Below are 23,405 nucleotides of genomic sequence, written 5' to 3'. Positions count from 1 at the left end.
AAATACCATTATAACATTATATAATATATTATTTATAATAATATTATTTAGTTGTCTGTGGATTTTTAAATTAAATTAGAAATGGTTAATAACATTATTTTGTTGCATAGCGTATGTCCAAGTCGACTTCAATGGAATCGCTTTTTAATAGAGTCATTTCAGGCAACACTTTTATTTAACTGCTCTCGTTTTTCTGCTTTGCCAAATCAAATAAAATTGTTTTAAATGGCCAAAAGCTCATTGAGTAGGTTGCCAAGGGTTCGATACGATTGCCCGCCCCCTTTTTCACACGCCCCTGGGCAGCGGGGGTCACTCATCTTGTTCGTGGCTGGCACTCAGTTTGATTATCATATTACGTTGCTCCTTTTATGGGCCAAAAACTCAAAGAAAAGGAAGCCGTTTAGGCCCGACTTTATTATTGAAAGCCAAAGAGCATTTTGGCCAGTCCGAGCGACCTGAACTTCACTGCCGCCCCCTTTTCCTTTCCTTTTTTTTTGGCGTTCAGGATTTCGGGACTAGTATCCTTATTGAATTTTGTGTTGGCCTGTTTGCATTCGGAGGCCATCAATGTTCGTGGCCATAGTGAAACTTAGGGGGGGTTTTTCTGGCCCAAAAGCGCTGCCAACCACAAATGTGTGTGCGGTTCATGGATCCTGTATTCCTTGTCCTGTACAAACATTTTTACACACACACACAACATACAAACAGGACTACACTCGGACTCCTGGGACATAGTTTTTAATGTTGTTAAAACTTGTCACTCCACTTATAATCAACTCGATTAAAACGAAGCCTATCCTGTGGTGACATGGCCTCATTTTACTTTGCTTTCTTTCCCAGTGTTTTTGGCAGGCAATAAAGCATTTGCAGCCCGTTGTCTGAGTGACTGGTACAGTGAAGACAGGCTACAAATAATTTCCAAACTTCCAAATTTATTAAAGGGGAAAAAGTAGTAAAGTTTACTTAGAAGATGCAAGAGTTCGTTTTTTTGGGTATATAGAAGAAATTATTAAATATTTTTGTAACCTCTTATAATTCCAATTAAATCGGAAATACCAATTTCCCAAACTTACACATTTGCCCATATAATTGGCTTAAATGTGTTATATGCGTTGTGAAAATGATGCTTAGTTTTCAACTTTACCCAACTTTTTATGCTGGCCCACTTAAAATTCCCACTTAGCCAACGGCGACTGTGCATAATTCCAACTTGCTGAGTGGCCACCAGGAGAATTCCTTCGTTCGTCCTGCGTCCTTGGTCCTTCGTCCTTCGTCCTCAACCCTTCGGAGGTGTATGAAAAGTGTGCATCTATTTTGTTGGCCAGAGACTGCACACACAATGGTGGGAGGGGGAGAGGGGGCGAATGTGGCTAAAAGTGGGTGTTAGGTGGGCGTATGGAGACTACTACTACTAATACTACTACTGAATGCTGTCCATTGTTGTCTGGGCTACCTTGGCTTGCCTGGCTGTTCCATTGTCTGTTTCTTGTTGTCCTGTTTGGGAAGCTGTGCGCCATCTGCCACGCCCTCGGCGAAAGACCACCGCCCACTGCCCAGCACACCCACACCATTTGTCCTGGTCCTCTCCTTTTGGCCTTTGTCAATGTAAACAATTTAATTTGCTTAGTTGGCGTAATATTCGCCATCAATAAAAAACTTTGGGTCTGGGAAGTGTGGGCATGCCACACAATGACTATCGATAACGGGCAAGAAGCAGCATAAGCCGGGGAACAGGTCCAAAAGCAGGAGAAATGGTGGAGAAATGGTGGAGAAAAGGTGGAGAAAGCAGGTTTGTCTCGCATCTCGTCCTTGAGGCTTTCACTTCGCCAGCGTCTGCAATCGAGTGCTGAACGCACTTGAAATAAATCGCAGCCAGAAAGAAACATACACACCCACTCGTCAAAGTACACGGTGAAAAAAGGTGTGGTTAGTTTAAACATTTGTTTAATTTATACTGTCATATACAGCATGTAAATTTTTATATCATTCGTAATAGGTTTTTGTTTATTTATCGCAATATATTTTTTTAATATATATTTTAAATATATTTTATGCAGATGGATGAAATGTTTTTTTTTATTATTCATGGCAGCTTGCAAATAACAAAAATATGTTTAGTGTCAACTCAATAATTTCATATATGTATATTGATTATTATTAAATTAGATTTTGTATTTTTTCGCTGTATCTACGAATATTGTTGGGACCATTGTGCAGAGCAACATTAAATCGTTATGGCCAACGTCTTTTGTGTGTGAAAGTCATTCAGTCAGTCTGTTATTCAGTCAGTCCGTCAATTTGTCAGTTAGTTCGCTTGTCAGTTAGTCAGTTTGTCAGTTAGTCAGTCCTTTATTCGCTCCCTTGTTCCACCTCTCCATCCACTTTCATTCCCATTGTGACCGCAATTGCGTGTAATTGTTAATCTCTTGCATTGATTTTCCACCCCGCACTCACACTTTTCACTCTCCCCTGGCACCGTTCCTTCACCTTAATGATCCGATAATTAAATTAGCTCACAGCAATTGACCAATTGAAGCTTCTCCGGCTTGGCAGGCTGCCGCATAGCTCCTCTTTCAACTGCAGCCGGGCAACGGTGCGTATGATTAACATTGCACTCGCAGAGGAATTGGCGATAATTGCCGAGAAAATGCGAATGAAATGGCTGCAATGTCGGTCAGCAAAAGCAAACAAGAATCAATAAGGTCAAACAACTTGCGCATGAATCAACACAGATTTTTTCAAAATAAATTTAAAATCCGTCAATGATTTTAGTGGTTCAATTTATAGTTGAACGGAAACTTCTATCGTTAATATACTTAATTGTTAAGCCGAAAAATCATTTACATAGAACCTCCCCTATCAAGATGGTTTCTTTAAGTGACACATTAAACTTTCTATATTAAATTAGTTTCTAAGGACATAAACGGCTTTAGAGCAGATAAGAAAACTTGTTGGGGAGATAAGCAAATGGTTACATAGAAAGTTTTGTGGAAACTTTTCATGCCAACCCCGCCAACAAATTTCCATCGATGGCAGCTTTCAACGGCAGGCGACCATCCACTTCTGTGTCCTGTTATTAATTTGATTCGAATGAGCTGCTACAAATGAATGCCAGCTAGAAGGTCCTGGCATCGGGAGTGTGTCAGGATGTGGGACCGAAATGAACCTGCTACGGACATCAAAGACAGCGCTCTGGCATCTATTAAACATATACAACATATCATAAATAACAAACAATTATGCGGGCATTGGCCAAAAGGGATTCCACATGTCCGCATGGAGTGGATGGGCGAATGAGAGGATGAAAGGATGAGAGAATGTCAGGATGAGGATGAGGATGTGGCCATGTTGGCCAGGATACGCGCAGGTGGAGCTGATAGATGTAAAGGATTTGCTGCCCAGAGCAACTAGGCAAATCAAGAGTGGATAAGTGGGAATTCCAGCATTCAGACAGCCTGTCAGCCACCGAACTGATTTATGCATTTTACCCAGGACCTACGATTCCGCATTCAGGCTTCAGGACTCCTGGTTCCTGAGTCTTGATTCCTGATTCTGGATTCAAGTTTCCCCCCTTTTGTGACTGCACATGAAAATTGCTTAATTACGTGTGCCGAGCTTCGTTAAGATAAAGTCAAACATTAATTCAGTCTCTTTAAGCAATTCCATTTAATTTTCATTAGCAAAAGCCGCAAATTAGAAGAAACTTTTCTCGCCGCCCGCCTCTCCCATAAAATGCCAACAATTTTCATGAATATTAAAATATTTAAATTCAAACTCATCGGTGCGCTGGCAAAAATAGGGTAGAAAAAAATCAAAAGACAGCCCGAAAAATACTCTGCGACCTGAGACGAAGATGAAATTTGAAATTCAAAGACTGTTCCAATTTTGCGGCTGCAATTATTAACATTATTTACTCGGCCAGAATTTCAATCAGTTTTTAAAGGACGCCAGATACACGCCTAAAAAAATACGTGTTTTAAATTAGTAATTTTAGTTGTAGATCAATTAAATGTAATTCCTCTTTTCTGACATTTTAAATATATCCTTGTATTTCTATTAAAAATGTATACATGCATCTTTCACTACCCTTTTTTTATTCACAAAATTCGCTTGCATTTTTCATCTATTATTAATAATTTGTATATGTATTTAAAATAGTTTTTAATCTCTTCTGAATGTGGCAGAACTTTAAAAGTTACTTCTTACCCAGCTTTTGTGCTCATTTCTTTTGTAAAGTGTAGGTATACCCATTCGTGTAAAATGTTTCTGGGCCGCCACCTCATTTTTCATTGTCAGCAAATTGGCCCCGGCTTAAACGGCCGGCTTTAGTGTCGATTTTAATTAGGGCCTCCGGACCTGGAACCCTCTGCTGACTGACAATCCGGGCCACTGAATTCAGCTATGAAAACGGACACCACAACCAAAACCAAAACCAAAACTGAAACCAAAACCAAAACCGAAGCCAAACTGTAACCGCTACCAAAGTAAAAGCCAAAACGAAACCGAAACCGAAACCCTCGGGGACAGGCGACATCACATCACTGGTCAGCAGGATGGCAGGATAACAGGACAGCAGGACAGCAGGACGACGGGACAGGACATCATTACGGCGACTCTGACCCCCCGAAAAATCTTAGCGGCCCTGGCCATAAATCAAATAAACGCCGACTAAGCTGAAAAACACAACAGGACGGGCAAAAAAAGCTGCTGCGAAAATGCCCGCAAAGAAAATACATGGAAAACAAGAAGGAAAATGAACAAGCCGAACTTAAAATGCCCTGCAAATGTCTTTAGCTTAAGTCTGCCCAAATTTAATTAAATTGAAATAAACCTAAGCTATTTTAATAATACTGAATATATATACATATGTATATATACAGTGAATAAGTTGCGGTCCAACATAAATAACTTTGCAGTTATTTGAGTTGCATCCCTAATTAAATGAATATATTCCATTCCATGTGATATGATTTAACCCCTTTTAATCTCCAGTGTATAGAAATATTACGATCCAATTAAACCATCATCCCTATTCAACCCCACTATGATCTATATTAAACTTAAGTATAATTCCTTTTTGATCCGTGCACATGCCATTATTGATTCGATGATAATCCATAATCGAAATTGTAATCTACATTATTATTGTCTATGACCTTTTCCGCGAAAGGGCAACACACAAAAACAATGCCAAATCCGGACTTTTAGGGCCACAGGATGTGGTCGTGGGGCTTCCTTCTCGACGAGGTTCACGGCCGGAGCACATGATAAAAATTGACACCATCGCCGGAGTGAAGCGATTGCCCGGAGATGCCCGGCCGTAAAAGGCCTCCGGATTGCCGACTCCGGTCCATGGACTTTTGCCTTTTTTTTTTGGGCCGTAATAAAAATGTCGTTGCATTAGTGTCTGAAAGTGCGTTGAGTTCACAGCCCAACTTCATATGTGGTACATACATACAGTTGTGTGTGTTTGTGTGTGGGGGCGTAATAAAAATTTAGTATGTGTCACATTGTTGCCCCAGTCGTTCAGCGGGTCTCCACCACCCTCTGCCCACCCTCTGCCACCCTTTGCCATCCTTTTATTTCCTGCATTAGCCCTGACCGGAAGTCGGCACTTTAGAGCCTTGCTTTTATTGTGCTTACTTGGTTCATTTTTTTTTGGTAGTGAGAGTCCTTTTTGGAGTCCTGATGTTTGAGTGGCTGTAGTAAGGGAAATAAATTTCGTCATTAGGCCATGCAGATTAAGTGTTTTTATACGTATTTACTTGGCCTTCTTCCTCACTGTTGTTGTTGTCCTCTTGATTGATTCGATTCGATTTGACTTGATTCACGCATATTAATCATACGCCCTGCGGCCCCGTTTTTGGCATTCGCCACCGAAAAGAAAAAAAATAACAAAATCAAAGCCCAGAACAGCGGCGTGAGAAAACAAATGAAGCCAGAAATCTTGTTCAAAATTTCAAGGCATTTAGCAAAGTAAACAGCCCTCGAGACACGCTTGAAAAAGTAATTATGCATGGTATAGTGGGGCAAGTGGGTGGCTGGGTTGGTTGGAGTTTAGTTGGGATTTGGTATGGATGGGTTCTCCAAATGCAGAGTGTTGGCCATGGTTCATTGAGTTGGCAAACTGGTTTTATTAATGGCAGACAGGCGGCCTTGCTGGCGATTGCATATTAAGTTAGCAAACTTGATTAGGCATTCGTTCCCTCAAAAATGCTCCAAGTTCTTGTGAAACTAGTTTTCAAATTCAGCACCTTGCACAACAACAATTAAATATTCATGTATTAGCCAGCATAAAGGATTTAAGTTAACTAAAAGCGATGTTCGGCAAAAAATTATCATGATTTATAGTCGCAAAATAACAGAAAACCGATTTACGGCAAAAATCATCATCAAAAATTGGAAGAAAAGTGAAAAAGTTATAATTTTTTTTTTGAAAACACAGTTTGATACGAATTTTAATTTCGAGCTCAACGAGGTATGCCATTCCATATTCGGACCCATATTTCAAAAGTTCTGATCAAAATACTGATATTTATAGTCGCAAAATAACAAAAAAGCGATTTTGGGCAAAAAATCATCATCAAAAATTGAAAGAAAAGTGAAAACAAAATTTTTTTTTTTTTGAAAACACAGTTCGATGGGAAATTTAATAACGAGCTCAACGAGGTATGCCATTCCACATTCGGACCAATATTTCGAATGTTCTGATCAAAATACCGATATTTATAGTCGCTTTAAGAAGTTAAAGCTATGAAGTTTGAATATCGGAATATTTTAAGAACATTTTATTGCATTTATTACCCATTATTATTAGCATTCATTATTGTATTTCATAACTGAATTAAATACTCATTAGTATTTTATATTAACAAAGTTTCTTTAAAAATTTATGGCTTTAGTTTCGTATATCTTTAATAAGATCTTGCTAAACTCCTTTCGCATAACTATAGTTGAACTGCGATTATTTTTATTCCCAAATCAAGCACATCGATGCTTCCTGATTGAATCATAACTTCTTAATATTCTCACGGAGTTTTCCCACCGCCCCGCCATTCAATTAAGGCAAGTTTCCCAGCGGAACTAGTTCCACGAGTTATATGCGTGCCACGCCCCCCGGCACACCATCCGCATTTGGGATATGGGGCGTTAGCCGTTATTTATTGATTACGTGTCATATCACTCATACGCGCCGTTGTGCGCCCCATCGTTCGATTCGCTGCTGTGCGATTCGAGTCGAGTCGAGTCGATTGAAATGTAACGCAAGTGGATGCGAGGGCGCAAAAGGGCCGGGATGCCATGAAACATGGCCCAAAAAGTGGGCCAAAATGGTGGCTGAGGGTGCAGGAGGGGGGCTGAGGGGGCCAAAAGGACATGAAGGCATCAGCAGCCAAACGAAACTTGTGCAAATAATTAAGTGCGCTTAAGTGATTTGCTCGACATCGACATCGAGCGATGACTACATGAAGATGACGATGACGACGATGGTGCACAGCAAATAAAATATAAAAGAAAGGAAATCCAAATTAAATGGGCGCATTAAACATAAGTTAAAGAAAGAGTTCAAGATAATTAAATTGGTCAAATTAAATGATATTAAATAGCGTAACTAAATATTAAAATAATTTTCATTTTCGGAAGTACATTTTAACTACCCAAATACACGCTTTATCTTTTTCTCGATAATATTAGTAGCGAATGACATTGCCAGCATAAATGGGTCAACAATTACTACGGCAAATTTGTGCATAGCCTTCAAAGGCAGTAATGTTTGTTGATGAGGCTTAAGAGTTGATTAAGAAAGCCATTGTTTGTTGGCAAAGAATGTGAAATTCTCAGCTGACTAAGCCCGAAAACGAAAATGGCAAGGACCATACGAAAATGGGTACAGAACACATTTAAATCCAATTGAATACATTTTTGAAAATATTGCAAAGAAAACACACATATATTATGGTTTTGCTGGCCAAGTTCATTCAAATGGGCCAAAATCTACACAATCTCTTGATTCCTTCTCCATGTTTCCATGTTTTCCGTTTCGGGCCTTCTCAAAATAACAAGCCACTGAGATATCCTGCGGCTTTGCTGTCCTCTTAACTTGAGTCGACCATGGAAAGCAATCAGCGAGTGCTACTTCTATTGCCACTGCTGCTTACCACTAGGGCTACACTGTCAAAAATTTCCAGTACTCTGTACTTTGATTTAAAACAATTATAAGAATTTAAATTTTATTATGAAAAAAGTGTTTTAGTCTTTTCTGCACTTGAAAAACGTGATGAAATTGTAAATAATAAATATATAAATACAAGAAAATTGCCATTGCATATGTTTAAAAATTATTATATTAAAACAAAAATGTTAATGACATAATTTTCACTTGTTCATGAGTGCTGCTTATTAACTAATATAAATCAAACTTAGCTAAGTTGCCAAGTAATTCTCCAAGTGTAGGGCAACTCTGGCAGCGCCAGACGTTTGGGTGTTGTCTAAATTTGATCAAAATACCAAAAAAAAAGAAAAAAAACTTGCACTTTCTGTTCTGTTTGACTGGGCAAATTTGCCCAAATTGTTGGAACAATCCGTCAATGCCGACGGGTTGTCCTTGGAAATCCTGGCCAATCCTTGCCCCGCCATCCTTGCACAAACCGAAGCAGCAAGTGAAGCTGTTTTTTATGGCTCTCCATGTTCTTTACTCTTTTTGTTTTTCTTTGTGTGTGTTTTTTTTTTTTTGCTTTTCTAGCCGTTTGGAGCTGCTGCAGCAGCTCTCGTAGAAATCCCAAATGGCCCGCAGCTGCTGCAGGTGGCCAGGGAATCGAGCCAAGGACATGAAGTGGGCGCTGGGAAGGGGGGAGGAAAACAGGGGTGAAGGGCAAGGACAAACTGGGATGAGGGATAAGTTTCCAGCAGGAGGAGAGATGCGGCCAAGGAAGGCAGACGAAGGTCGCTTGTAGGTCGTGTGTCGAAGGTCATCCCACAGCAATTAATGCTGCACACTGCACACTGCAGAGTCTACCCAAACCAAAAAACCAAACTCAAAACCCTCCGCTCGTGCAGAATGTCACATTAAAAATGCATTTCTCATATGGCGTCAGTCAGTCGGCCGAGTGCAAATAAATAAATGAATCTGAATAACTTAAAAGCGCATTTTAATTAACTTTCGCAGCAAATTGACCCGCCCCGCCGCCGACCGACCTTCCGCACAATTAAGCGCCCAATTGCGGCATCCGTGACATCCGAGCTGCAAATATGTGGCTAAACATGTCAAACGATCCCAACCACCGGAGCCAAACTCAATTTACATCTAGCATAAGGGTTTAAAAAAAAAAATACTGAACGAGAAAGGTTTCATTTCACAATGCCAAGCATGTGACAGATGATAACTCACTTACATTGTATGTGTAAAAATATGTTTTTAATTTTCAGTATATGTACCATTTCTAACTACAATTATAAAATGATAATTTATTATTTTTTTAAAGTAACTGCTGAGATAGCAGACTTCTCTGATCCACTGTTGGTAGAATATTTGCCAGAATTTCCATTAAACGCTGTGTTTTAGATTCGGCTCACTGGCTACAGGGACATGTGGCACCTCCACTTTCCTCCTCAGCTTACATTTCCCCAGCTTAATTTCAATCGATGCGTTGTGCTTTATTCAGAAGGGGGCTGAAAGGACTTGTAATTATGAGCGATTGGCGGGCAGAAGCCGCAGCAATTGAATGGGAGGCGCAGTGTCGCCAACTTTGGCACTTTAAGTGCTTCCTGCCAAGAGACCTAGGAACGAGGACCATGGACCGTGGACCGTGTAGTGAATCCCCACCAGCTTCTCAATGCAATTTAATTAAGAGCAACAAAGTGGAAATTTCGCGCCCTGCGAGCGAGCAGAGAATAGAAAAGCTGGAGGGAGTGGCAACTAACGAAGCGTGCCGAACATTTTTCTTCTGGCCCGTCGTCGAAAAGTTCAAATGAAAATTAGAAGAAAAGCGCAGGAAAATTAAGCCAAAATACATAAAAAAAAAAAATATATAGAAGAAGAAAATAAGTTGGTCAAAGCAGGCAAAGCGGAAATTATGTTGCGGCCATTTCTTTATTTTCTTTTCTTTCATTTTATTATACCCGTTACTCGTAGAGTAAAAGGGTATACTAGATTCGTTGAAAAGTATGTAACAGGCAGAAGGAAGGGTTTCCGACCATATAAAGTATATATATTCTTGATCAGGACCAATAGCCGAGTCGATATGACCATGTCCGTCTGTCCGTCTGTCCGTCTGTCCGTCTGTCCGTCTGTCTGTCCGTCCGTATGAACGCTGTGATCTCAGGAACTACAAAAGCTAGAAAGTTAGGATTAAGCATACAGACTCCAGAGACATAGACGCAGCGCAAGTTTGTCGATTCATGTTGCCACGCCCACTCTAACGCCCACAAACCGCCCAAAACTGCCACGCCCACACTTTTGAAAAATGTTTTGATATCTTTTCATTTTTGAATTGGTCTTGTAAATTTCTATCGATTTGCCAAAAAACTTTTTGCCACGCCCACTCTAACGCCCACAAAGCGCCAAAAGCTGCTACGCCCACACTTTTGAAAAATGTTTTGATATCTTTTCATTTTTGTATTGGTCTTGTAAATTTCTATCGATTTGCCAAAACACTTTTTGCCACGCCCCCTCTAACGCCCACAAACCGCCCAAAACTGCCACGCCCACACTTTTGAAAAATGTTTTGATATTTTTTCATTTTTGTATTGGTCTTGTAAATTTCTATCGATTTGCCAAAAAACTTTTTGCCACGCCCACTCTAACGCCCACAAATCGCCAAAAGCTGCTACGCCCACACTTTTGAAAAATGTTTTGATATTTTTTCATTTTTGTATTGGTCTTGTAAATTTCTGTCGATTTGCCAAAAAACTTTTTAAATTTAAATGCTGAGTAACGGGTATCTAATAGTCGGGAAACTCGACTATAGCGTTCTTTCTTGTTTTTATTTTTATTTCAAGGGAGACAAAGCCGTAGGGCAACAAAAAAAAAAAAAAAAAGAAAAAAAATATTGCCAAATTAAGAAGTGGCCAGGAGCTGGTGGCCACTGCTAATGGCGCTTGAACGAGGCAAGAAAATAAGTAAATATACACAAGAAAGTCACCAAATGCTAATCTGAATTCGAATCCGTATCCGCATCCGGCTGCCGGATTTTGCATCTTGGATTTGGACTACGGCGTTTGGGGTTTTGGGTTTGGATTTTGGGGTTTGGGGTTTGGGTTTTTCGGGCTTGGGGCTTGGCTACTGCCGAGAGTCCCTGTCAATTATTTGCATTTTGCCATGGGAAACTTGACAGTTGAAAGCGTTCTCTCAATTGCACATGGCCGGCGTTTAGAGGGGTTCGCTTTTGCATTTTTGCACTTGCGGAGCACTGAGGCGCTCATGCATAATTTACCACTCCACTTTCCCTTGGACTGGCCAAAACCATTTGGTTGCCGCCGGCACCGCAATCCCCCTCATCTGGCTGAGCGTTTTCAAGGGGTGAACTAAGGGGGGCACGGCGGGATTACTACCTATTGTAATGAAATGGGGCTTAAAATTCCATTAGTTCTTTGCCAATCTCGTTTTTCAATCACTATTCAAATTACAGTTTCTATACTCATCTTAAAATAATATAATATCCTAATATCCTGCAAGGCAATTCGAAGGGAAATCAAATAAGAGGCGGCATAAGTGGAGAAACACCTGTGCTGATTCAATTAGCCGCGCATGCCCGCCCATTCACTGCTACCCTGTTGGCTGTCCCGTGGAGAAGAGCTTGGAATGCACGAGGACTGGCCTCTTGCCCAGTAAAGGGGCGTGGCAGAGGCTGCAGCAATGGGCGTGGCAGTGAAACACGTGCTTTTGTTGCGCTTTTGAATAAAATCACCAATTCTGATCACAAAAGATTTTAGACATTAAATAAATGAAACTTTTTTTACATTGAAAGCTTAAAGAGCATTCCCACCGTGTTATGATAAATATATTTTGATAATTTTTGTTGTTAAGATGTAAGATATTTTGTAATAGTTTATTTTGAATATACTTAGTTAAAAGTAAGCCATTTTATGGCCCACTGTGCGCTTGTGAGATCCGTTGACTGCGTCTGGTTAAGTTGCCTGAATCCTCGCCGGAGTCCAAATCCAAATGCGAATGTGAATCTGTGTGTGAATGTGAATGTGTGAATCTGTATCTGAATCTGAGTCCTTGTTTCCGTTTTTCCGCGTTCCGGTTGCATAATTACGTATGCAGTGCGTTGCTGGGCCCATTTTTTGATTTGCATATTAATGCTGATGATACGACGAGTGCTTCCCCCTTTTACTTTTTCTTGTTTTCTCGCATATCACGCATGCGCCTCGTTGTTTGACTTGCACCCATTATGAATATTGCGTATTAAAATGCAAATTAAAGCCAAATTAGCAAGTGTGTGTGGGTGGCGAATTTTCATTTTCATTTTCATTCTCATTCTCATTCACTGTCACTGCCATCGTCTACGGTCATCTACTTTTGTGGGCGTGGTCCGTGGGAATTTTCACGATTTTGCGCCGCCACTTGACCGCTATCATTCCCATTGACAACTCGAATTGCTTTTCGATGAAGTGTGCTGGCCACTTCATAACTTTCCACACCGCGATTCATTTCGTGGCCAAAGTTTACACCTTTCCGGCATTTATCTTTTTCATGTACTCAATCGTTTTTCCATTGAGAAAACCATTGAAAAGTTTTGCGGCAAAACAAAAAAGTTCTGCCCCGGTTTGGTTTATTTTCTCGCTTTCTTGCTGAAAATGCTGCCGCTGTTTTTGATGGCCTGTTCAAGTTGAGGTGACACATTTTCCTTTCCGGCGCCAAGTAAATGTAAAAAAACAAATACAATTTCATAGCCGTTTAGTTGTCACCTTAGGTGCACTGGGCGAAAATGTCGCTTACCAATGGTACTAAACATAGTTGGGAAATTCTATCTGACAGTTGCAGTTTTAATATATGGAATTTTTACAGTTCTTAAGCCATTTAAAGTAGGTTTTTAGGTGTTTAGAGTGTAACTCGGCTTGATGTGAAGTGTGTGCTGTGGATGTGATTGTTTTTAGTGCAAAATACTTGATTTTTGTTGCCGTGTGGCTTAACTGCTAGCTGTCGCCTCGTTCTGGCTTTTATTCCATCTCCCTGGCTGCTCGTAAAGCGTGTGTAATGCCGTTAATACAAATTTTCAGCGTTTACAAATTGCGCATACGACGCGTGGCGCAGGTGGAAAAGGTGGGCATAATCATTGGGGACAAACAGACGTTTCAGCTTTGAAAATGGAATTTTCAACGTGTCAGCAGCAGCCGCCTTCGGCTATATGGGTGGGTATATGGGTGAATGCTGTGCAAAATACACACTCATACAAATGCTTTCAATGCAATAATGTCTTTTGGAGCAGCAGTTGAAAGATTGTGAAACTAATTGGACATTCCGAAAATTCCACTTTCTCTCAGAAATGAATGCTTCTGGCTTTTACTATATGATTTCATATGTACACTTTCTTATTCATGCAATCGCTACTATTTTCTTGAACGGCGCTGTGCCAGTTGTCATATGTCTTCTCCGGTTTTATTGACAGACGTGCCGGGTCGCTGCTCCTCGCTGCTCTTCGCTGACTCGCCTCCGTCCCTCGAGAATCGCTCGTCATGTTTAATTAGAATTGCGGCTCATTGGAATTGTTATTTGTCAGCACTCTCTGCACTGCTACCCTGTAAACCTAAAAATCCCCTCGCGGCCGAGCAATTTCTTGTGAACACGATTTGCGGGTAAATATCCATTCGAGATCCTAATGTGATTTTACGCAGTTTAATTTGAAAATTGTTGGCCAAAAGCCTTGGGTTACGCAACTGCAGATCAAAGGAGTGTATTTCATATTTCTCTTGATATTACTTTATTGGATTCCCAGAAATCTCCACCTTGTTTGATGAAGTGTGTTTGGCCTGGAGTGGGAAATATCTATCTACATTTTAAAATGCCATCGATAAATAGATTGTATGGGGAAAATTGTATTTTTCTAAAAAGGTTATTGACTAAGAAACTAAAACTTGAGCATAAACTAAACGTTTAGACCAATGAAAGGGATACTTATTTCCTCTGTAGTAACTTTGTCCACCAACTTTGGTCTGCTGGAATTTTTCCACTTTCGCTGCCACGCACAAAAGTTGGACGTCAAAACATATTTTTTGCGGCCAAGTCAGTTTTCCGTAATTGTTATGGGCAACTTTTGCGGATTTGGCCAACTTATGGTGGCCATCGGCACGCGCCAATGCCAATTAATAGTCGAGTATTCCACTAGGGCTCTGATTCACTTTCACTTTTTCTCCACTGAGCTGTCAGTGGCAATTAGTAAATCAATTAAAAGTTTGCTTCATTTGTGGAATTTTGCTGCAGCTTCTGTTATCCGACTGAGCACACCCCGTGTATAATAACAATAATAATAATAGTCGTAAAATAATAACAACCGCATATAACCATAACCGTCGCCCGATAATACTGTGACTGGATTAAACCGATCGGGATATATACCTTTATATATATATATATATATTGAAACCATGTCGGTCGATTTGAGTGGACAGCAGGAGCCGACCATATCGGTGATAACCACAGTTCCGGTGGCCCAAAACGGCGGCGAAATGGACGCCCTGCTGCTCGGCAGGATTGGGGTGAGTAGTAGCACGAATTGGGAATCACCAGTGAATCACCAACCATCTACCATCTACTCCTACCACCTACTACTGCCCCTCATCCGAACAAACAGAGAAACCACATACAAAAACATTGACTATTTCCCCTCACTAAGTAGCAAAGTGCGTGATGTTCACTACCAAAACAAAAAAAACAAAAAAATATTAATATAAGCCAACTACCAAAAATTAGAGAACTCAGATATACGAATACCCTTGCAGAAAGATATTTGTTATATTACTCATTCTTTGATTCGCGGATTTCACCTGACTTTAAAGTATTTTTGCCAGTTTATTTGCACGCAAAAGGTAAAAATTCTAGTCAAAGCTAATTAAATCAAAGATTATTATACATCGAAATTCGCCCTAATTTTATAATAAATCAAAAATTGATCATACATTTTTAGAATTATAAAAATAGCAACGTAAATCGAGTTAGTGACTTTTCAACTACTAATTAAACGTTCTAAAAAGTTATAAATACAAAGAAAGTTAGAGTAGAATCTTTTTAAAAATCGTTTATTTAAAAGATTACTTTGGCTTTTGCAAAAATCTACAAGGGTATTTTCATATTTTATGTATGACATGAAAAGAATGAAGGCAAACCAAACTGATGCGCAAAACTGTCATTGCCTCTTGCATTTTAGCTAGACAAATATTTGGCTTGGCTTCCGTTTCCTTTCCGTTTTCCTCTATTTTTTGCTCTGTTCACACTTCACCTCTCGAATACTTCAACTAGTTGGAACGGCTTTAGTGGGTGTCAACAAACAACAAAACAAAAAATATGTATAAGAATAAACTTTCCTCTGCTCACACAATTTTTGTCATTAGCTGAAACGTAGTTGCAAGCTCTCTCACTTTCTCCTCTAACTAAAATACATCGGTTATCTATAGCCATTTTAGCATAGGTTTAAGTTCCCTTCCCAAAAAGCGTAAGTATTCCCCATTTAACTCCTTCTTTACGTATAAATTTCGGCGCTGCTTCGATATATAACTGCTATTTATTTGAATGAACTACGTTTTTGCCCAGTTAGTTGCCTTTTGACCAGCTTGGCCGAAGCTTTACTTTCTCATCCATTTTCAACATCCAAAATATATAAAATAAATGTCGAATGAAATTAGTGCAAATGAAAAATGGTTCTGAATATCCACAACATTGTAGAGGAAAGTGATGTGACCACAAATGAGACAAAGGTAAAATCGTTTCGCTAATTAAGTTGAATGTGTCAATGAGTAAAGCTGATTTTAATTTGATTTTAATATTTGATGCATTTTGTAAATTTCGATTTGTATCGCTTATGTATTTAGAGTCACTTAGTTAGGCATTTTAGTTAGAAATAATTCTGATAAAAATTGATGGCTATGTTGGCTATGAAATGTTCTTTCATAGCTGCAAATTTTTATTGCAATCAGGGACATTGCCATTTTACGAGTATATATAAATTTTGGGAGGAATGAAAAATATCATTTCACTGTTGCCAAATTTGTGTGTCCAAGGCCTCAACTGTTAATGGGACTTTTCCACTTTGATGTGGCCAACTCGATTCCAACTTGGCCCCAATGTTAATTAAGCGGCTGGCTCTTGTTCCCTGTTTTCCACATTTTCCGCCCTCAACACAATGCACACAATTTCCATTTTAGCTTTCCCGCAACTGCAGAAAGTTAGTGAGCGAGCAAATAAATTGCGGAGGGAAAGCCACAAAACAACTGAAAGTAAGTGCAAGTCGGGCTTTATTGGGCTGCCATTTTAATTAAAAATCCAGCAAAACGAAATTCAATCAAATTAAAAATAAAGTCTCCGCTCGGACCTTGATTTATGTATGCAAATTAAAAATAATGTGGTAATAGAGAAGGGAATTATTGTTTGAAAACCATATAAGCGTATAGAAATAACTTACTTTACTAGCCAAGCCTTAAAATACTGAGTATTTGCAATATGTATAGTTAAATTTAGGTAGAAACAGAAAGGGATATTTTAAATATTTTATGACTATTTCCAAACAGCTTAGTGACCTCTTCCCAGAAAGAAAGCAAGCTTGTGTCGGGTTTTACTGCTCCCTTTTTTAATTAGGGCCCCAACAAAAAGCGGAATTCAATCAAATTAAAAATAAAGCTCTTGGCAGGACTCCTGGCCATATCTCAAATACCCATCTCCCATTTGATGCGGTGTTCTGCTTTGCCCCACATTTTCCTTAATTTTCATTTTAGAACCAATAAAATGCGCACATTAATTTTACTGCATAGCAAAAGGGGATTAGCACTACAGAACTGCAAGAGTGGCATTTTTTGCCACCCTACTCACACTCAACAAATTTGAGTGTCGGGTGCCACTCACACCGGTCATCGCGGGTACTTACAAACACCCGTTCAAAATATTCGGGTGTCTGGTAGACACTCGAGTGTCTGTGGTAACATAATTACTGAAAAATATAGAAATATGTCCAAAATCTGTAGATAGCCTCCTTTTTTTTTCTCTAATTTTACAAAATTTTAAACCACACGAAATAGACATTTCTTTTTTATATACTATATTATTTGCTTTGTTAAAATTTTTAAAATGACAAAAAAAAAAAGAAGCAGCTATAGAAGCCGCAGCCAAAAGTCAGCAAGTTAAGCGTCCCTCTTCGTTTCTCCCCAGTACTCACCCCTTTCCTCAAGCTCTCCTCTCTTCCACGTCAGAGCTGAGAGCTGGTTGTAGCTTCTGGAAAATAGCTAGCTCAGTCCTCCAGTAGGTCGAAATCACTTTATTGATATCCTCTGCTGCCACATAAAATCACTGCACTACTCACTCACATTTGGTATTTTTTTTTTGAAAAACATCGAAAAAGTGGTTTGCTTATGTACAACTTTTGAGAAGCGCAGAGGAGGGCACTTCTTTTTTGGTATTATTTAGTATTATGTGGTATTAAGTATTTAGTTTTATTTAGTATTTAGTATGGTTTGGTATTATTTAGTTATATTCATTATTTCCTTTTAATGTAACGTAATATTTTCAGCTATCTTACTTAACATTTTTTTAATAAAACACCCAGGTGTTTTTTATTGCCGCAAATAGTGTCAACGGGTGTACTTAGAGTTCTCTGAGTTATCTTGGCACCCCAAATGAGGCAACCACAACTTTAGTTTGCCATTGGTAATGTGATATTTTTTTATGTCTTTCATATCGGACATATACATATGTATTTGTTTAGCTACATATGTATGAGTGTGTGTGTGTGTGGGCCAGTTGCTGTGGAACAAGCTCATTAAACAGCCAAATCCAACCATTTGATTATGTGCCATAAAAGCGTAAAATGAACATGTGTCGAGAAGAGTGTGAGGTTTTTTGTTGGCGTTTCCATTGCGACGCAGGATGATAAAAAAGGCGATGCAATTGCATTTTGCTCCATTTTCCACTAAGCGGCTTCCATTGGTTGGGAACTTACTTTGTCAAGCTACTCCGGAATTTCCGAAGAATTGCCAGTCATAAACTATCGTGAAAATTCCATAAAGCGATATCTGAGCTTGTCATATATACATAAGCTCATTGATTGAATATCGAAAAATATTTATTAATTTTATATAACAAGAAAAAGATTATTACTTATATAAGAGACACAAATGGAATCAAGGATTAGGCATTTTTAAATTGGTTTATGATTCTTATCAACACTTTTCATTTTGCAGATAGTAAAAGCCAATTAAAAAAGGTTTTTTCACAACTAATTTAATTTAATTTATGTGCGTTCTCTGCACTTTATATGCCCCACTATCTGCACTAGGTTGAGAGCATTTTAGAGTCCTAAGACGACAGAGCAGACATTTTATGTGATTCGAGGAAAATGGGAAAATATTAAAAGGAAAACGATTTCGCCAGTGCGCTCATGTGTTTTTTTCTTTTTTTTTCTCGACGGAAATCGAAAATCTGTAATCTTGTGCATCGATTGGCAGCCACATTTTCTACTCCGCCATTTTCCACATCCGCATTTTCCACATCGCATTTTGCCGCAAAGAGCGTGTTATAGAAATGTTTACAAGATGGGCAAACAGTTTTAATCGAAGCGCAATGATTTTCTGACTCGCAACTTTGGCGCTGGCATAAGTGTATATGCATTAAATGTGCAGTGCCATTTGCCAAATTGATTTGCAATGTGGGTGGGCGGCAAATGTGATCCGAGTTGGTCAAGAGTATCTATCTATCTATCCATCAGATACACATGAGATACACACGGCGGCCAAAGCGACAAAACATTTCGGTGTTGCATGAATGATTGAGTTTGCCATCCTCCGCCTGCAGGATGATGGATGCATCCGATGTCACATTTGCTACATTTACTAGGCCCGTGCCAAAGGGGCTCAAGGGGGGGAAGGGGTAAATGGGTGGCGTTAATCGAATCAAATGCACCGCACGTTGTGTCCACAGGCATTGGCCAAAGCCATTGTCAGGGACATGAGCAGATGGCCATGCATTAAATCATGGCCACAGTGGGGCAAAGTTTAGAAATATTCAACCAAAGTGGACAACTTATGCGGTTTTAGAATTTAATTTATTAACATTATAAAAGTGAATATTACTTTAATACAAGTGTAGTATTTTTTATATCGATTACTAGCCGAATCTGTTTGTCCGTCCGTTTGTCTGTCCGTATAAACGTTTAGATGGCAGAAGCTTTTAACGCTAGATAAGCGCCGCTAAATTGTTTCTCAGTTTACGCCCTCACCACTGTGGTTTTCCGGTGGCTATAACGTCGGTGGAGGAGCGTCGATTGGGGCGTGGCATGGCCGTAACTGTTAGTCGGGACCTGACACGCTTGATTGAGTTGAAAATCAGATTTGTGGTACCCTCGCAGCTCGCATTGCAAATTGAAATAAAAACGAAACGTGACATTTGGTTTGCTTGGCAACAGGCAACAGACTGAAAACGGAAATGAAAATGAAACCGAAACAAAGGGCCAAACAATCGAGTAAAGTTTCAGGTTCTTCGCCCCCTTAGTTGATACCCTTTCAGTGGGTACCTATGGCTAACACAACAGATGTTTTGAAATGCACTTATATTCTATGCTATCATAAAAGGGTATCCGTAGCTTTCTACTACTTCTGTATGGATCTAAATCGGGGAAAAAGGGGTGCCAATCTCTGCTTTCGAAACGCATATTTTATTGTCAAAATCAATAGATGTCAGCGTTTAACAGCTGCCAGCGGCAAAATACAACCCCTGATTGCCTGCCAAAAGCTCGTTCGTTTTATTAGATTTTCCCTGCCGGTGACTTTTGACCCAGGTAAGTCCTAGAAATTTCCCTTTGCTGTTTCGTTGTTCTAGTGTATTTTCCGGACCTTTGTCTGTCTTTTTCTCGCTTCCTGCATGCCCCATACACACGCACACACCCCAGACAACAACACAAATCCAGTTTCATGCTTCCCAAATTTTCAAAAAAAAAAAAACAGAAAAAAACTTAAAAATAAATCTCATCATGTTAAATGTGCAATCATTTGATAAACATTTATATTTATATATATATATGAAAGAATTTATATATTTTTTCTTTTTCTCTTCTACTCCCCCCGCCACCCCCTCAAAAACACACGCACACACCCACAAAACACACACGAATCCCCGAAATATATATATGTATGTATGTATATATGTATGTACTTATGTGTATATGTGTCCACCACAAAACAAAATTTAAAACCCAAAAATACTCACACGAAATGACAAAAATAATGTCTAAACATTATGAATCGAGCAGCATTCGGTAAGTATGCAAAGTATTTTTATTTATTAACATTTTAAGTCTTAGGTAAACAAGAAGAATGTAATGTTTGGTGTTATAAGGAAAAGTTTAAGTCTATTTTAAGTGAATTTATAGATAAGCTGCAGTACTTTAATATATTGATTTCTGATTTGCCATAACTCTCCGTTACGATACCGGAAAAATAATTAATTGACAATAAATATATAAAAATAAAAGCCGTTTATAACAAATTATCAAGTACATTTCCGCCAGTTTTTTTTTTGCATATGGCTCATTATGAGGGCTATTCCCTCAACCTGTCGTTATTGTTTACAATTATTAAGTAAGCAGCGCGGTGGTAATAAAATTATTTAGAGACCTCCGCGGAAGCACCGGAAACCTTTATAGTCTGGACGTGTCCTGACGGCTCGCTGAAATTTATGAATTTCCCACCCCCCCTGAAACCCCCGAGGTCACCCGCCTTATAGACCGACTTGTCGGCGGTCCCGCTGACTTGGCTAATGGACAGCCGTTGGCGCAAAGTGAAGAAAAAAGAAGAGAAAGCGACTTCTGCGGTTGCCTAGGACTTTCAGGCGAGCGAGCGACTTCTCTGTGCCTATCTAACGATGCCATTATATTGTCATGAATATGATTATGCCCGCCCATATATATAAATATAAATATCGTATTTTTGCGCGGCGCGGGGGGCACAACAGAAAGGTAAAAGGCGCGAATGCTGGCATCATATTTCACTTGTTGTGCAGCATTGAAGTTGGGTGGTGAGAGGAAAAAGTTTTGGCCTTAAATAAATAGCGGAAAATATGGCAGAATGCTGGGAATTCTTGTCACCATTCCACGGACACCGTGTGGCCCCGTCTCTTTCCGCCTTCTTCTTGCCGTCTTTTTCTGCGAGTTCTGTTCCTTTTGCTTGTGTCTCTTTCGCTGCTGCTGTGTGTGTCCCTTTCTTGGCCAAGCGAATTTATGTGCGGCGCGTGTGAAGAATTTGTAGCCTCGCCTCTAATTGCATGGCGGTAACTGAAGACCTGTGTGTGTTTCTTTTTTTAGCACTGGGTATCCTAGCAAAAAATAACGTGCATAGTGGTGTTGTCTGCCATAATTAAAGCCGACTTAGCAGACAGCGAGCATCTGTTTTCGGTCTGACAAAGTTCAAGTTCAGAGCGGCAGCAAACGAGAACCACCGCACCACCAAACCCACCACCCCTCCTCCCCTCACCATTCGTACTAAGACCACCCATGTATCCCCCCCATCTACAACCTGCCACCCCTTTTCGCTGACCTTGTGGAGACAAGTGCAAAGTGCAAGGCAGGCAAGGACTTATAACAGCTGCACTGTTATAATGAATACTAATGACATATTATCTTTATTTTGTTAACTAATTTAAGCTACCATTTTATACAGGTTAATAAACAAAAATATTCCATTCAAACTTGGGTTTATACAGTTCAAAATTGCTAATTGAGTAGGAAAAAGGTACAAAAAACTAATCAAAACTTGCGGCACAAATAATTAATATTAAAATGCCTAATAATGTTTCATAAACTATTTCAGACATACTTTCTCATTGGCTATCGTTTGTTTTTTGGCTCACCACCAGTTCTCTTGGTAATTAGTGAAAATATTATAATTTTCTCGCAGTTTTCCAGTTGCAGCTGCCGCATTTTTCCACCTTTCGTTCATTCATAATTCAGTTTTGGGCCGACATATCCCACATAGCGGCCTTTCGTCCTGCGTCCTTTCATCCCGCCCTCCTTAAACTGGCATTTAAGCTGCTGCGGTTCTTCTCGCTTTTCCGCTTTTCCGCTTTTCCCCACTCTGCCCGCGCTTGACACATCAAGTATACGCCATGTGGCGCTGTGCTATGTCAGCTATTTCTCGTTTATTAAACGTCGCGGGCGCAAAAATTTAATAAAAACCGACAGGAAAGTAGATGCTTAGCCAGCCAAGCGTTGAGCCCTCGATAAGTTATTATACCCATGCCAGTGTGGAATCCCCCCCCGAAAAAAAAAGGGGCGAACATAAAAATAAGCAGCGAATAAGGCGACAAAACAATTGACATGGCCATAAAAGCAATCAGTTGCTGGCTGTTGGCTGTTGGCGGACAAAAGGGAGATTTGTTTGTGTAAATCGCTTTTCAAATCGCACTTCATCAGCGGAAATAAATCGCCGGAAATCCGAGGAGCAAATCTTGCGTATCCTTGGCCAAGGCCATAAAACGCGTGGGCATTCCAACTACGATATCCAGAGTCCGGACTTAATTGTACCTAGAAAAAGGACATCAAATGCAGGACACACATCCTGTGAGCGAGCCCAAGTGGGCGTGGCACTTGTTGTAGGCTTCCAAGAGGACTGTGTGTGTGTTGTGTATATTTGCAAATCGATTTCGTTGTGATTGTGAAAACAATTTGAAAATTGCTTTGAGCCATTTTGGGGCAAGTCGAGCGACAAGCGGTTGGTAAATAAGAAAACCCACAAGTTCACACACACACACACACATGTCCGCCCACGCACACACATTTGTAAGGCAGGCACACACACGCACACAGAGACAATTTCGGTGAAAGCTTGGAAAATTCTCAAAAAAAGGATGTGTTAACAGCGATATTCGCAAAATATAGAAATTTAAAACTTGTTTTTAATTCAAAAATTTAGCTTTACTTAATAAACTTTCTTTATATAATTATTGTTTATTAAATAAATCAAATAAATCAAACCATTTAAAACCAAATTGACGGATATTTAAAACACCGATTGAGTTCATTTTGATTTCCTCTTCCACAAAAACCCACACGAGCTGAAACAATTTTCCAGCTTTGCCCACATCCTTTGTGATTTTGGGTAAGGCCGGAAAAGGAGAGGGGGCGTGGCTGGCAGCTATGACAACTGAAATAGGCTGCACTAATTTGACAGAGCTCGGAATACAGGAATCGGTGGGTGGACTGCAGCCGGGTGCA

At 39.7% G+C, this 23,405-nt stretch overlaps 1 protein-coding gene across 2 annotated transcripts in view; it reads left to right on the top strand.

The window, feature by feature from the left end:
• Nucleotides 1–23,405, top strand: part of LOC120455872 (inactive dipeptidyl peptidase 10) — an 85,643-nt gene that overhangs the window by 4,506 nt on the left and 57,732 nt on the right. The window contains exons 1-2 of one of the 2 annotated variants that reach the window (XM_039642350.1): nucleotides 14,665–14,697; nucleotides 20,448–20,453. The exons of the other annotated variant lie outside the window; for it this stretch is intronic. Of the exons in view, the coding sequence (XP_039498284.1) occupies nucleotides 14,668–14,697; nucleotides 20,448–20,453 (36 nt within the window). The 5' untranslated portion in view covers nucleotides 14,665–14,667. Of the gene's footprint in view, nucleotides 1–14,664; nucleotides 14,698–20,447; nucleotides 20,454–23,405 lie in introns of those variants that run through there. 2 annotated transcript variants of the gene reach the window in all.

The sequence above is a fragment of the Drosophila santomea genome, chromosome X, assembly GCF_016746245.2.
Source record: "Drosophila santomea strain STO CAGO 1482 chromosome X, Prin_Dsan_1.1, whole genome shotgun sequence".
Lineage (NCBI taxonomy): Eukaryota > Metazoa > Arthropoda > Insecta > Diptera > Drosophilidae > Drosophila > Drosophila santomea.
This window is presented reverse-complemented; position numbering and strand designations above follow the sequence as displayed.